Source organism: Fusarium keratoplasticum, chromosome 12, assembly GCF_025433545.1.
Source record: "Fusarium keratoplasticum isolate Fu6.1 chromosome 12, whole genome shotgun sequence".
NCBI classification, from domain to species: Eukaryota; Fungi; Ascomycota; class Sordariomycetes; order Hypocreales; family Nectriaceae; genus Fusarium; species Fusarium keratoplasticum.
In genome coordinates, this window is record NC_070540.1 from 1,885,552 (window position 1) to 1,900,309 (window position 14,758).

At 50.3% G+C, this 14,758-nt stretch overlaps 6 protein-coding genes across 6 annotated transcripts; 3 read left to right on the forward strand and 3 right to left on the reverse strand.

Moving 5' to 3' along the window:
* Positions 1-583: 583 nt before the first annotated feature.
* Positions 584-1,893, reverse strand: NCS57_01422700 (oxygenase subunit alpha; the record flags this gene model as incomplete). Its single annotated transcript, XM_053063836.1, has 2 exons — positions 584-998; positions 1,052-1,893. 2 exons carry the CDS (start codon positions 1,891-1,893, stop codon positions 584-586), a joined length of 1,257 nt encoding a protein of 418 aa, XP_052907169.1.
* Positions 1,894-2,667: 774 nt separating this feature from the next.
* Positions 2,668-3,927, forward strand: NCS57_01422800 (NADH-cytochrome b5 reductase 1; the record flags this gene model as incomplete). The annotated part of the gene is made up of 4 exons (XM_053063837.1): positions 2,668-2,780; positions 2,852-3,118; positions 3,175-3,718; positions 3,778-3,927. 4 exons carry the CDS (start codon positions 2,668-2,670, stop codon positions 3,925-3,927), a joined length of 1,074 nt encoding a protein of 357 aa, XP_052907170.1.
* Positions 3,928-4,662: 735 nt separating this feature from the next.
* Positions 4,663-7,313, reverse strand: NCS57_01422900 (Dimer-Tnp-hAT domain-containing protein; the record flags this gene model as incomplete). Its single annotated transcript, XM_053063838.1, has 6 exons — positions 4,663-4,961; positions 5,015-5,345; positions 5,463-5,674; positions 5,770-6,189; positions 6,362-6,879; positions 7,210-7,313. 6 exons carry the CDS (start codon positions 7,311-7,313, stop codon positions 4,663-4,665), a joined length of 1,884 nt encoding a protein of 627 aa, XP_052907171.1.
* Positions 7,314-8,323: 1,010 nt separating this feature from the next.
* Positions 8,324-9,949, forward strand: NCS57_01423000 (HET domain-containing protein; the record flags this gene model as incomplete). The annotated part of the gene is made up of 1 exon (XM_053063839.1): positions 8,324-9,949. The coding sequence occupies one exon, from the start codon at positions 8,324-8,326 to the stop codon at positions 9,947-9,949; it is 1,626 nt and encodes a 541-aa protein (XP_052907172.1).
* A 435-nt stretch (positions 9,950-10,384) lies between these two features.
* On the forward strand, positions 10,385-11,742 carry NCS57_01423100 (MBOAT-2 domain-containing protein; the record flags this gene model as incomplete). The annotated part of the gene is made up of 3 exons (XM_053063840.1): positions 10,385-11,086; positions 11,134-11,220; positions 11,281-11,742. 3 exons carry the CDS (start codon positions 10,385-10,387, stop codon positions 11,740-11,742), a joined length of 1,251 nt encoding a protein of 416 aa, XP_052907173.1.
* Positions 11,743-11,855: 113 nt separating this feature from the next.
* NCS57_01423200 (MFS domain-containing protein) lies at positions 11,856-13,404 on the reverse strand (the record flags this gene model as incomplete). Its single annotated transcript, XM_053063841.1, has 3 exons — positions 13,319-13,404; positions 12,111-13,269; positions 11,856-12,059 (listed from the first exon to the last, which is right to left on the reverse strand). The coding sequence occupies exons 1-3, from the start codon at positions 13,378-13,380 to the stop codon at positions 11,856-11,858; spliced, it is 1,425 nt and encodes a 474-aa protein (XP_052907174.1). The 5' UTR covers positions 13,381-13,404.
* Positions 13,405-14,758: the final 1,354 nt, after the last annotated feature.

Below are 14,758 nucleotides of genomic sequence, written 5' to 3' on the forward strand. Positions count from 1 at the left end.
GGCTCGCACAGCGTCTATGTTTGCTGCCCAGTTCTGTCCATCTGATGCCGCCTTTTCTCCTAGATAGAAGGAGAGCTTCCTGCGTTTTATATCTGTGCATTGAATCATATCTTTGCGGAGTATCGTCCAACGCACGCGGCGGAAAGAAAAGACTCTACCGTTTCTTTTGCTTGTCCGCACGGGCATTCATCTGTCGGCGCAGCTCGAATCTGATATCTGTTTAGTCGGGCCATCCTGCTGTTGTGGTGAGCCTGGGAATCGAATGGATGGATGCCTAGGTCCTCCGGGTGGGCGATCGGGAGATTGCTCGCATCGAGTTTGCCAGAACTGCACCCACACCCAATATTAATAGGTCTGTGTAATCTTCCGGGAAATAGATAATTTACTAAAGCACATCAAAGATTTATCCTTTCTTTGCCATGCGAGAGAGGTCCAGAGTGTATGCTTGTTGAGTTTGGAACATATGCAAGCCGGAATCATGTCAAATTTCCGCTAGTAGCTGAGTGATAAAAAATACATGACCAGCGCGCATTCTTATAGACATGCCTAAGAAAGAGTATATTCGTGGGAAATCCAACCACCATTACCAAGTCAAAACTTCCTTCTGCGTCCCGCAACCAATGCTCGCACAGATCATCTCATCCTGCTCACTCACTTGCGCGTCACAAGGCAACTTCTGCTTTGCCGGCCAGATTTCCTTGCCCTCGGATTTCTCCCGCTCGTGATGCTCCGTGATGACCTTTCGAACGGTGCTTTGGAAAAACAGTGGCGCCTTCTCGTACTTGGGATGCAGCTGACCGTTGACAAAGACACCGCGGTCCAGGTTCTTCTGCGCGTTGTTGCAAAGAACTTTATCCTCTGACATGACGCGCGCGTACATATCACTGATGAGCTTGAAATCGGTGTCGGACGAGTTTCTGTTTCTATAGATCTCGTATGCCATCCTGGAGCTTCTCGGCCCTGAGGGGAGGAACTTCTGGATCATGATGAAGTGCGGGCTAGTTTGTGTCAGGGAACGCGCTGTTTGAGCTCGCCGGCTAGATGAACTTACGAGACAACCATGGCAGAAATGGGGAAGTAGTAGGTACTGGCAGTGTAGAGTCCCTTTGCTATCTGCTCGGGCGTGGACACACAGTGATGTTGGATGTGGCCGTCTTTGGTGTCGCTGTCGAAGGACTCAAGATTGAGGAACTCGGGGATATCCGCGTGTGTCGTGGGGCAGTGATAACATTCGTTGAAGTTATCGGCCAGAATCTTCCAGTTGTAGTCGCCGTCCAACTCGTAGGTATGATCAAGGTCATAGTCATCGAAGTTGTAAGCTTTGTACCGGTCTTGCTTGTCGACGTCCTTAAAGTGCCCCTCCCATGGCTCTTCTGGAACTTCGTTTGCATCCATATTCACCCAGATAAAGCCGTTGATGTCGACCTTGGTATGAATACGGAAGAGACCGTTCTGCTCCTTGTCGAACCCAGCCATCCCCTGATATCCAGGAGCTTTGGCTAGCTTGCCATTGAGTCCATACGACCAGCCGTGATAGCGACAGGCCAGAATCTTGGCGTTTCCCGAGCCTTCCTTCTCGATCACGGGGTATGCGCGGTGTCTGCAAACGTTGTGGAACGCGTGGATGTTGTTCTTCCGGTCACGAGTGATGATGAAGTCGAATCCTGCCATCTCGTAGCGGAGCCAGTCACCGGGCTCCTTCAACCGCGAGCTGTGGGTGATGAAGAGCCATCGCTTAGAAAATATGGCTCGGCGCTCCAACTCGTACATATCCGGCGAGGTGTACCATGATGAGGGCAAGGCACGCACGGGTTCCTGAGGGGTTGCTTCCTTGGAGGAGTCCGGGGCGCCATTGCCACCAAAGTTGAAGTAGTGCAGGGAGGAAGATGTCATGGCTGTTGTGAGAAGCACTCAGGTTTTGAGGAGAAGAATCCACAGAGCTGCTGAGGAGTGGATGATGGCTTGGAAGATAGCTTGGATTGCTTAGCTTGGATTGCTTAGCCTGAGATATCTACCACTCTTTTATACGTCATGGAGCTACTCAACACCACCCTAATCATGCTCCCGACCCTACAATATCTTGCACCTCCCTGTGCCAAGAGCGAATAGAACGACGCCGTTTAGTCATTTGCGATGCGTCTGTGACAGCTAAGGGGTCTCTCGTGGTCAAGCCAATCGGGAGCGCGGGGATATCTCACCTTTTCAGCCCCAATCTCGGCTTCGATGCCGAGGGGGCGCGGGTCCTGACATTATGTGGCCTATGATTGGAGCTAATCAGGAGTTGCATCGGTTTCGATTCCCGAACCTTGTCTTTGAGGCGACGCCTCTCAAGCGATACCCCGGATACCCCGCGGTGGCGGCAGTCATATGCCGACTATGCATGTCTCCATCCATCAATGATGGGTTGATCCTCGCCAGACTTCACCTAAACAGGGCATTCGTCACGGGACAAGTTCCAAGACTGCAGATATTGCTCGGTCATGCGGACAGCTGTCCTCGGATATCCCGAGCATTGTTGTCGGTATCAATGAATGTATTGCCAAAGTTAGCAATGGCTCTCGCTTCTGCCCCCGTCCCCTTCCTCAATAAACACGCAGCATTATCAAATTGTTGGTCTTGATATCCTTGTCCTGGTTTGATTGCCAACTGGCGGCTTTGCGTTTCGTCATGGCACAAGTTTTTAGCCACGCAGATGTGCAACCTCACAACACTAAGGATGATCTCTATCTGATTATTCGCGGCAAGGTTTACAACGCTTCGTCATTTGTGGACGACCACCCGTACGTCTTTCTTTGTTCTCATCACCGGCTCTATCTTTTCCTTCAAGGTGTGACTGACGTATACCCAACAGCGGGGGTTCAGATATCTTGCTCGAGGTCGCCGGGCAAGATGCCACCGAAGCTTACGATGATACCAGCCACTCTGATGAGGCCGACGAGATTCTGGACGATCTCCAAGTAGGCATTCTGAGCTCCGACTCCAACTCAGCACCACAAGGGGCCAATCAGCCCGTCACCCAAGAACCTGCAGCGCAAGTCGCGACCAAGATGCTGCGACCGGATCACTTCCAGGAGTTCAAACTCGTGGAAAAGAACATGGTCTCACACAATGTGGCCATGTAAGTTCGCACTTTGGCCTCCATATACTCGCTCCCGGCTCACTGATCTTTTCCAGATATCGCTTCAACCTCCCCAGTCCCGAGTCAATACTAGGTCTACCAGTCGGCCAGCACATTTCTATCTCTGCCCAGATTCCACAGCCTGATGGTATTAGTAAGGAGGTTATGCGCTCTTATACACCTATCTCTGGTGATGACCAGCCTGGTTGCTTCGACCTACTTATCAAGTCTTACCCTCAAGGAAATATCTCCCGATATATAGATACGCTTGTTCCTGGTCAAACCATTCGCATCCGTGGACCCAAGGGGTGTTTCGTTTATACCCCTAATATGGTCCGCCATTTTGGTATGATCGCTGGCGGCACTGGAATTACACCTATGCTGCAGATTATCAACGCGGTTGTCCGTGGTCGTGCGAGTGGCGATATAACTGAGGTGGATCTTATTTTCGCCAACGTGAACTCTGAGGATATCTTGCTGAAAGAGAGACTGGACGCGTTGGCTAAAGTCGATGCTGGCATCCGCATCCACTATGTCTTGAATAACCCACCCGCTGGCTGGACCGACGGCGTCGGATTTGTTGGAGCCGAGATGGTAACTGTGAGTACCTTTTTCTTCTTCAAAGTGCTGCCTCTCTTGTGACCGACTAACATTTATAGAAATGGCTTCCCAAGCCTAGGGACGATATCAAGATCCTGCTTTGTGGACCGCCTCCCATGGTCAGCGCTATGAAAAGAATCACAGAGAACTTGGGATACAACGCGGCTCGGCCCGCCAGTAAGTTGGAGGACCAGGTCTTTGCATTCTAAGCCGCAATCCCTTGGCCAGTGTAAGACGCAGCTGGAAAAGTGATATCTGAGTACCTATGTTTAGTACTATTTAATGAGGATAGCAAATGATATCTAAAAGGCAGCCCCTGTGTTCTTAGATTGCCTCATATATGTTAGGTTATCAGTGGCGTCTTTCGGGTCTGGGTTACACATTTTGTGCCAAGTTAATAGCTATTAATCTGATAGATTAAACTCACTCAGAGGAGCTAAAATAGGAGTGCTCCCATGCGCTACGAAGTGTCATAATGGCAATGTATTTTGTTCCAGGTGAGCCAGCATGGCTTGTCCAGAGTGTGATTATGGGTTATTGCATTTAATGAATTCTGTTTGGTGCTACAATAGTAACCCCGGCATTGGAATAAATAGTTGGGCAGCAAATTGCGTAGATGCCTAAAAGTCCTTGGCCAGAAATGACAGGGTTACAAAAACGGCATTCTTTTCTTATCGCTATTTAGGTACTAGCTGTCAGGATTCCATTATACAACTAATCGGACCAACCATACGGAGAACTATAATTCATATCCGTGGATCGGTATTTCCTCATGGACCTTGCTGCAGGGCTGCCGTCAGATCAATCAAATCAGATCAGGACCCAAATCTGATCTGAACTGATAATTTGCCCTCTATATCTGATCTGATTGATTGATTGATAGATATCTGATATATCATAGCTCACGTGAAGCTATCCCCATCCTCAGGATCCTGCCCTAGGTTCTAACTGGCCTTGTTGCTCAAGCATAGGCCCCCTAGAGTAACACGCCCTCCCCTGATCCAGTTCTTCAGTAATTGGACCGACTCAATGCTCGATCCAAGCAGGGAATGCCGCTGTGAGGTGACTGTAAGCTTCGCAAGACTGAATGCTCTCTCACAGTCAGTTGCCATGGCCGGAATAGCAAGGACGTCCAATGCAAATCTGCTTAAACGCGGGAAAGCGTTCCTATGATCAATCCACCACTGAATAGGGTCATTCACCTGCTCCGGCTCAAGCCTGTAGTATCGTTCAAGCTCACTGCCTGTTGCTGAGAGCTTAGGCTGCCGGCTTTTTTTACCCACTGCTCAAACCTACTTTGCTCAGGTCGGGGCGTTAACGAGGGCGTGGCGAAAATACTCTCCTCAGAGGCATCATCGTCGTTTGAGTACCAACGCTCAAAGTAGCCTTTGATGCCATCCTTTGCATCCCGAAGCCATTGTAGCTGCTCCGGGGAGGTCCAGTTAGTCTCAAGCCACCGGAGGCCAAGGTCCGGATTTAGAACAACAGAGGCCGCAAACAGAGGCGATCGCCCGAGGAGAGTGTAGTACTCGTTAAGCTTAATCCAAGCATTATTGATGCTTGCCCCTAATACTGCACGCTCTTGGCCCTCCATACTAGCAATATTGCTCATGGAACGAGCATCGCCCTGTAGGTAGTCCTCTCGAGAATGTGCAGGAGGGCATCTTCATTAAACTGTGGGCTGGCAAGTTGATGGGCCGGAAGAGCTGTTTCGCGGCGGCGGCGTAACGGCGTGATCTCATACCCCCTGAAGTCGTGATGGTAGTCGTTGCTGGCGTGAGGGTCGCTCTCGGGTTTGTCCGACTGCTGATGGTCGCGCAGATATTGATTTCACACCCGTAGCTGGTTCGGGCTCCTCTCCCTGGATCATATGTCTTACTTCCGCAGCTAGATGAGCAGTTTCATCCTCGTAGAGAACCCTCCAGTCTTCGAGATGTTCCAGAATAAACTCCATCCCTGTCATGACCTCCCAGAGCCGGCCGTGACCCCCGCGTACCCCATCCCTGTGTTCTCATCGTCATATTATAGATCGGCTCCAAGATATGACTAACCTCCCCTGAGGACCTTCCAGTCATCAGAGGTCAGGATGTCAGCTGTAGGAACCCTTCTTGAGGCGTCTGCTTCCAGCCCCAGCTCTTGAATGAAGCTATTGAGCTCAGACTGCTTGATCAAGGCGCGTTCGATCATCATATAGGTCGAATTCCATCTCGTAGCGTTGTTCTGTATGACTTCAAGCTCGGCCGTTGATTCTTCTGCAAGCTTGTATATGTCCGCCTCCTCCTGCTCCTTGGCATGTGCTTTGAATGCTTCGGTGCGTTGCGGAGAGGCTCGGATGAACCTGACGATATTATGAAGCTTCCCAACTGGACCCTTAGCTCGCCAGTGTTCGAGGTCTTCTTCAACCCGCTCCAGCATGCCATAAGCCTCAGATTGAAGTTCGAAAGAAGCTGCATCATCGCCATAGAGGAAAGCTTGGGCAACAAGGTTTAGAATATGCCCGAAACATCGCATCCTTCGTGCCTCCGTATCCGCTCGAGTCATCGAGGCATCGAGAGTTGTGTAGAGGCTTCGCAAGCAAACATCGTTGCTGGTCGCATTATCACAGATCGAGACCCCAAGCTTCGAATCGATCCCCCCAATCACGGACGACATTCCTTATAGTGTAGGCGATATTCTCGCCGGCGTGAGACCCGATCTGCCTCCTGAAAGCCAGCAGCCGGCTTTGGTATAAGTTGCTCTGGTCAATATAGTGACCAAAGATCGAAATGAAAGCTAGTCTGTTTGGAGAGGTCCAGAGATCGAAGCTGATATGTACCTGGGTAATAGCCTTGTCGAGTTCCTCCTTGACGGCCGCTTTCTTTAAAGAGAGTATATCCTCTAGGTCTTTCTTAGCTGCAGTTCGACCCCAGGGCACCTGGGTATAAAGATCAGGGTCTAGCTGACGGAATAGCTCTTGTAGGTAGGTACTCTCGAAGGTAGTAAAGGGGAGATTAGAATCAACAATATAGCCAACTGAGAGCTCTCTGATCCGCGCCATCTTCGCTCGGGGAAGAATGAAGGAAGAAGGAGCTGGCCGTTTCTTGGATGCGCTTTTTTGAAGATCGAGGACCGACGAATCGTCAGATGAGCCCGGTTCGAAGGTCTCGGTGATCCTGTGAGCTCTGAAACTGTTAGTAATACCCAGAAAAAGGGAAGGACCGCCAACTTGTAAAGATGGGCTTGTGCCGAAGATGTCGACTGAGCATTGAAAAAATCGCGGTGTGCCCTTATCATCACAGAGCCGGCAACACCAGATATCCCCGCTAGATGTATTGTCTCTCCTCAATTCTGCTAGGAACCAGCCATGGTTTCCGATCCAGCTTCGCCGGCCCCTGCTCTTCCTCCTATCTAAGAGGCTTGCAATAACGAAACGTCGTTGGCCCCAAGTAATCTTGTAAAGGTCGTCAACGGAAGAATCGGTAGTCGAGGCTAAAGCCAAAGCGGCATCATACTGCTTGGCGATGCTCTTAGGCCGGGATCCGAGACGAGGAAATGCGGGTGGTGGCGATGACGACGCGCTGCCAGCAAGGCTGCCTTTTAAAGCGGTCTCGGACATTTTGGACTATGATTAGCAGAAGGTCTAGATAGCTTCAAAATTAAATAGCCAAGATAGGTTTCTGACGATCCAAGGGTGGTGTATGTTCATCTGGCTAAGGCTATACCGTGATAGAGCGAGAGTAGGAAAAAAAGGGGGAACCTTCCTTCAGATTTGCCTCCGGCCAGGACCCAGGCAAGCAGGGGTCCAGGACCAATCAGCTCGGCTGACCCCTGTAACACCGTTGCTTTTCGGAGAGAGCCTTACTCTCCGGAGTCGGAGCATATAGATGATCCGGCAGTTCTAGGGTAACCGCTCTCTGTGCAAGGGATATCAGATATATCAGATGTATAGACGCTTGTATCTGAATTGATTGATCTGATGAAATTCCATATCTGATTTGAATTGATTGATTTGATTGATATATCTGATTGTTAATCTGATCTGACGGCAGCCCTGCCTTGCTGAAGGTAAATTGTGCGATACATGTGTCGCCGCCTTGAACGGCGAAACCAAAATCAAGGAATTGAAAGATTACTTTGGCGAAATTGGCAACTTTCCTTTCGACAATTATCATCACAAGACTTATCGTGACTTTGTGGCGAGCAAAGACGACGGATGCTTCATCTGCACTTGGTTGTGGAACAAATTGCCACTTCCGCCAGAGGCTAAAGATGGGGCTACTGGGCAATCTGCAACTCTGGATGGCTTTCAGATATACTGTCGAATTTATAAGCCAACTGTGAGGTTCCATGTCGTGTGCCCCTGGGCTGCCGATATTGAACTCGAAGGTGTGCTTCTGCCATTCCTAGACTCCTTAACAGGCTTGAATACGCACTCACAATTTTATCCATCTAGTATCCATGAATGATAAAAGGGGATTCTCGTCCCGTTCTGCATATGGCCGCCCAGGATCTCCGCCTCCGCCCGCTTGGACGAAACTTGATGATCAACCTTGGTCTTTTCTTGATGACAATATTGGGTCCAGCCAGTCCCTGCAAAAAATCAAGGACTGGATTTCGACCTGCGCCATGGACCACCAATATTGCCTCCCACTCGAAAGAGATTATTTCCCTACTAGGGTTATTGACGTCGATCAGGCTGAGGTCGGTTTCGTCCATCTTCGCGACAGAGACGAGGCCAAGGCCCAACACGATGACGAAGAGGGCGAAAGGTCTCAGAATCGGGGAGCCCATCCCTCCTATTGGACCCTATCTCATCGCTGGGGTGATCCAAAACTGATTCCACAACTGTTGCAGACCACGGAGCATCAGTTCCGGGACGGCATACCCATGAACAATTTGTCACCGACTTTCCGTGACGCAGCCCTACTCGTCCACCGTCTGGGTTATAGATACATATGGATCGATTCTTTATGTATCTTTCAAGACTCTCTTAGCGAATGGCAGCAAGAGGCCAAGGCAATGGTTGATGTGTATCGACATTCATTGTGCAACATCTCGGCCATCGCTGCGTCATCTGATCCCGGGAGAAGCAGGCTTTTTGTCAAGAGAAGACTCCAACCAAGGCTCCTATTCCCCTTCAAGTTGAACAAGAAGCTTCAGGGGCGCAGGGAAGAAGTGAATGACGAACCATGGATTTTCTGGAATGATTCCCTCTGGGCTGACGAGATCGAAAGTGCTCCCCTGAGCACACGCGGCTGGGTTGTACAGGAGCGATTCTTGGCCCCTCGCATTCTTCACTTCACGGAGAATCAGATCTACTGGGAGTGCCTGGAGAGCAAGTGCTGCGAGGTGGATCCCACTGGGGAGCTCCTCATCCTCGCTGAGGCGAGAGGTTCACGCGAGATTGTCCCGACAGTTTACAAGAAAGCGAGGCTAGAACTTGCCAAGAAGAGAGCAGAACTTTCAGAGAGGCTGCGTACCCCCCGATTCACGGAAGACATGGGATCCTATTTCCACTCTCAGTGGGGTGACGTCGTCTCCCTCTACGCAAACTGCGCTCTCACCAAAGAGTCAGACAGACTCATCGCCATGTCTGGCATCGCCAAAACATTCCAAGAGGCCAACAACGACAAATACTTGGCCGGTCTGTGGAAGAGAATGATCCATGTCGATCTTACGTGGACGACGAACGCAAGCGATGGTGCCGAGGTTCAGCGCAGTGAGTCGTATGCTCCGACTTGGAGCTGGGCTTCGGTCGTCGGGGGACATAAGAGACTTTCTATGTTGCACGAGAAGTACAGCCGCCTCCCCGAGCACCTTATAAAGCTCCTCGACGAACGGATCGTAACGGAGCCTCCGGGAGGTGATCCTACGGGGCTCCTCCGCTCAGCCGAGCTCGACATTAAGTGCATGCTGTATTATTATCGATGGATAACAGAGTCGAGCAAGTTTGCTGTGTACACAGATGAAGCGAGGACGCAGTGCTATTTCGAAAAGGAGAAGAAAGCCCAAGACCTTCGCCTCGACACGACGGATCTGGTGCGAAAGTTTGCAGAGTCGGACAAGATGGAAGGCGTGTGCGTACCCCTATGCGGAGCCTACCAAGGATACGGAGGGGGTACCAACGTGTATCTCATGCTGGAGCATGATTCAGGGGCCAGGTTCAGACGTATTGGAGTTTTCCGAGCGGGAGAAATTGGTAAATGGATCAGCGGATGGTCCGGTCAAGGCACGCGCATTACACTTGTGTAGGGAGACGATGTCTCCAGATTCCAAACTAGGCAATTCTTAGTTCGCATTGAGTCCATCTCGTCCCGGTGCTTCCGTTCCCACTAGATATGGATATGACAGGAATGCAGGATAACGTTACGATTTCTACCTTATTTAACTCGAAACCAGCAGCCCACCCATGTGCCAAGCTGCCAAGACTCAGCTATCCCAATTCCTGATTTCCCCCATTCCCAATATTGTGATCACCTGGACCATCGCCGCTGGCTGAACATGGCGCTGAGCACACGCCCCAATGTCAGCCCACAACAGCGCCTCTGGGTTGCTTTGGCCAACTAGAAATGCAATCTAACACAGGTGGTCTGACCACACTTTGAAGCTCATATTTGGCGCCTTCTTTTCGAATCCCCCTTTGCCAGCAATTTTCTCAATGTCATTCTTATCGTCACAATCATCAAGATGGACTATGTATCTTGGTTGTCACCTGGCAACCTCTTATCAATCCTCCCCCAACTCCCGCATTTTACTCTTCCTATTTTAGTGCTTGTTGCATTTTGTTGTCCCCCTTTTCATGGTCGCGGCGTCTTTTTCGCGACTCTCATCGTCCTAAATGATGTCGCGTGTACCATTTCCCCATGGCCGCCGAACACCGGCGCAACGCGCGCGATGCGCTACGGCATGGCGGGATCGTGGTTGCTTGTCCTTCCGGCTGTCGAGAGGTTGCTTTTACATGTGCCGGAGCGAGACTTTTGGCTGGTTGACCAGCAAGGCCAGGTGAACAACGGACGCCCGAAGGAGTGGACATGGGACAAGGTCCGATGGGCCATGAAGCTGGTTTCTTCTTCTCGAGGCGTCGGATGGAATTTTGGCCATCGCAAGGTCAACGATGCGCGTTCGGCCATGAAAGCGCAAAAACTTCCCAGGCAAAAATTCGTGTTAGCCAGGATGCCAAGGGCGATTCTGTCATATGTAGTCTTGGATACGGTCATTCACACTGCCCAGAGCACCGCCATTCCACATTCCTGGTCATGGGAATTGGACAACCTCAAGCAAATCGTGTTCGTCGAACTTCTTATGGGTCTCTCGCTGTATACGACCATGACGCTGCAGTATGAGGTTGCGGCGATGATGGCCGTTGGCGTGGCTGGAGGCCAACCAGAGGTAAGTAAACTGTATCTATTTTCTTCGTATTCTACTAAATATCAAAGGACTGGCCACCACTTTTCGGAAACATCGCCGACTGTTACACAGTTGGCAATGTCTGGGGGAAGTATTGGCACGGTTATATCCGCCAGGTAAGCCCATCAACTACGCAGTCCATCTTCCATATTCCACTGATTTCCAACATCTTCAAGCCTACTCTCGGCATCAGCCGCGTCATTGTCAAGAACCTCTGCATTCCACCAAGGTCACCTCATGCCTACTTTATTCATCTCATCACAGCCTTCTCCATCAGCGGCTTCTTCCATTTCCTCAGCCTCTCCGTCATCTGTGAGGGCTACGTTGAACCAATAACCCTCGCCCTCAACATGGGATTATTCTTCATGATTCAACCATTCGGTACCATGGTCGAATATGCCGTTATTCAACTATGTCAGGGCGCAAGATGGTCTGAATATCTTATCACGAGGACAGATAGCGAGAAGTCGGTTCTAGATCGCATACCTCAATTGTTAGTTCACCTGCTGGGATACGTCTGGGTGTTCTGTTGGTTTATTTGGACTGGTTGGTGGTTTGTCGAAGTATATGCTGCGATTGGAGTTTTGGAATGGTCAATGCCAGTTTCACTTTGGGCTATCGGAGGCAAGGCAGTTTGAGGACAAGAGTCATAGAGGAGGACACTCCGGTCGTTCTTGAACTATTAGGCATTTATGGAGCGCTACCTTTTTGTAATCTATCGCTTCAACACATCCAAGCGCAATAAGGACCTCTACAGATTCCAGGGGATGCTCTTGGATCGGTTCTGGCCATGCCTCTTCTCAATCTCCTCCAGACTATAACCCTTCGTCTCTCCCATAAACAAAAACACCATGATGGTGCAAAACATGCTACAAAACGCAAAGAGGTAATAAGCACCAAACGTCGACTTAGAGATAAGCACGGGAGTGATGAGAGCGACCACGTAGTTGGCGAGCTGTGGACATATTAGCAAGCTGGATAGTAATGTCAAGTCCAGGTCACTTACCCAGTTTGAGCTCTGTGCAAGACTCGATGCACTACTCCTCGTCTTCCGGGGCATGCTTTCCACCACCCATGTTCGAAACCCGATAGCCCAGGTGAAGCTAAACGAGATGGCAAACAGGTAAATGCAGACAATGACAACCCATCTTCCGCTTCCCCATGTCGGATGAACCTGTCCTGCAGCGTAGACAGATCCCATTATCAGCATCAGAGACGTAATCAAGACGCCACCAACAATGCCAGAGGTGCGTCGACCCCATTTATCTGCAAAAATCGTTGCGGGAATCGTAGCCACGAGAATCACAATGGCCGACACTCCAGATGCCAGGAACGATGCCTTTTCGCCACTCAAACCCGCCTGTGTGAAGAGAATCGGGGCATAGTACAAGACGCCGTCAATGCCAGAGAACTGCTGTATGCCCATGATGAAGCAAGCAAATGCAGTCCTTTTCCAGTACGGTGCAGAAAACGCGGTTCTAAACTCCCTGAAAGTCTGTCGCAGACTTTCCCAGAGCGTCATTGTAACTTCCGATTCACCAAACGATTCGGCTTGTCCTAGAAGCTCCTTCTCTTCAACTTCATCGATGCCGAGTCGTCGACAGACTGCCTGGGCTTCTTCCACCCTTCCTTTGGACAGCAGCCATCGGGGAGACGGGGGCACGATAAAGTAGATAATTGACAGGAAAAATCCGAGGAATGCAACGATAGCAGGGGGCAGTCGCCACGTCAGCGATGTGTTGCCGAGCCGTGAAGTTCCGTAACAGGTAAAGTAACCTGTCACAATCCCAGAAGTGATGAGGAACTGCGGGAGCGCTGTCATAATGCCCCTCACACTTGAGGGCGACATTTCGGAAACTTGCACGTAGACATTGCTGAGAAAGAGTCCCTCGCCGATTCCTTTAATGAGTCTTCCAAGGATGAAGACGCCGAGGTAAGGAGCGCCGCACTCGAGGGCCGCTCCTATGCCAAAGATGATGGAGCCAATGGCGATTAGCTTCACATGGCCAAAACGGTGGGCGAGAGTGCCGGCAATCAAAGCTGTCAGGGCTCCTGGGATGAGGATCGTGGAGACAATCACTCCGTGGACGGTTGCTGAAAAGTCACCAAAGGTTTCTCTGAACGAGGACATGGTCGTGATGGGACCGATACTCCCAGTGTCCATTCTATCACGTCAGATTCCGAAATACTTGCGAATTAGAGACAAAAACTTACCCAAAGAGAAAAGCAACACATGATGTCGCAACACCAGCAATGGCATACAAAGGCACCTTCATTGCGATCACGATACTGCCAGAAACTTGCACCAAAGCAACAATGTTTCTTCCACAACAACTATTTCACCAGACAATCTGACTTGCAATCTCTTTAATCATGTGTGATCAAATATTTAATGTGGAAACACACCTTCGCGAGGTCCCGCTAGCGCTTCGTCTTTCCATTTCTGGACCCTTGATAAGGTCTGGATGGAGTATATGGAGCCTCGCAAAGTGTTCCACACCTCCTTGCTGCATGATTAGGGCTCGGTGAGAGGCGAAAGTTTGCTTTGTCTCGATACCACCCACTCAAAGTTTCTGATAAGGCACGTGGTTTTGATATGTAGGCTGCTGAATTGGGAGTTTAAAATCGGGACTCGTTGACGAGAGGGGGTTGTATCCCGAGTCGGTTGATACCCGTTCTCCTCGGAAGTTATACCGATATAGGCACGCAATGTTACTATCGGATTTTAGAACACCAAGGTGAGCTGCACCAGCAGGGCCCGCCGGTAGGATCTTATTCCGACGTCAAGACAGCCTTCATGCTCGCCAACAGCCAACACATGGGCTGTGCCTAGCTTTTGCATGCAGACTGAAAAGCCATATCCAACTTTATGATTCATGAGACCAGAGATTCGGTTCGTGCAGCTTGGCCTGTCGAACCACGGGATGCTGTTGCGGGATTACTGGAGAGCACAACTATGATTAACCTCATCATGGCCTCCTGACACCATGTTTATGCTCCCAGGTTTAGGAAGTGTCTATATAACAACTAGAACGAGTGCAGGATATAAAATCTACAGGACCTGAGGAAGGGCCCAACATGCACTGATTGAGTCCATATTGTTTGTGATGCGTAGGTACGGGTGCTGTGTAATAATGCCTATGGCAGGGCGGAAGAGAATGCAAGTTAAGAGTGTGTGAGAAAAAAGATAAAGTGAGCTGAGTATTGAAACTACAATAGGACCAAGTTGGAAGAAAAGTCGAGGTGATAAGCTGATAGTGATGTAGAAGACAAGCAAAAAGATAAGAGGGAAGAACGCCAAAAAAGGAAACACCCGAAGGCTTATGCTGGACGAACGGGGAATCGAACCCCGGACCTCTCGCAGATCGTCTTCAGAACCAGTTGGTTCAGAGATGCGAAGCGAGCATTATACCCCTAAACCATTCGCCCGATTGCTTACTAACTGTGCACCCAAAATCACTCTATGGACATTCCATCTGCTCCCGTTCAGCCTGACCTCAAGCCTCCTGGCCCTTTACACCATCGCAAAAAACAAGCCACAACACATTTTCTCCCTGATCTCGGGACCTTGCCGCTCTCAACGCCTCACCCCTGGCGGCACGGTTGAGCCGTAATTCGCAGGCCCTGGAACCCAACAACTAATGGGGCGGTGGC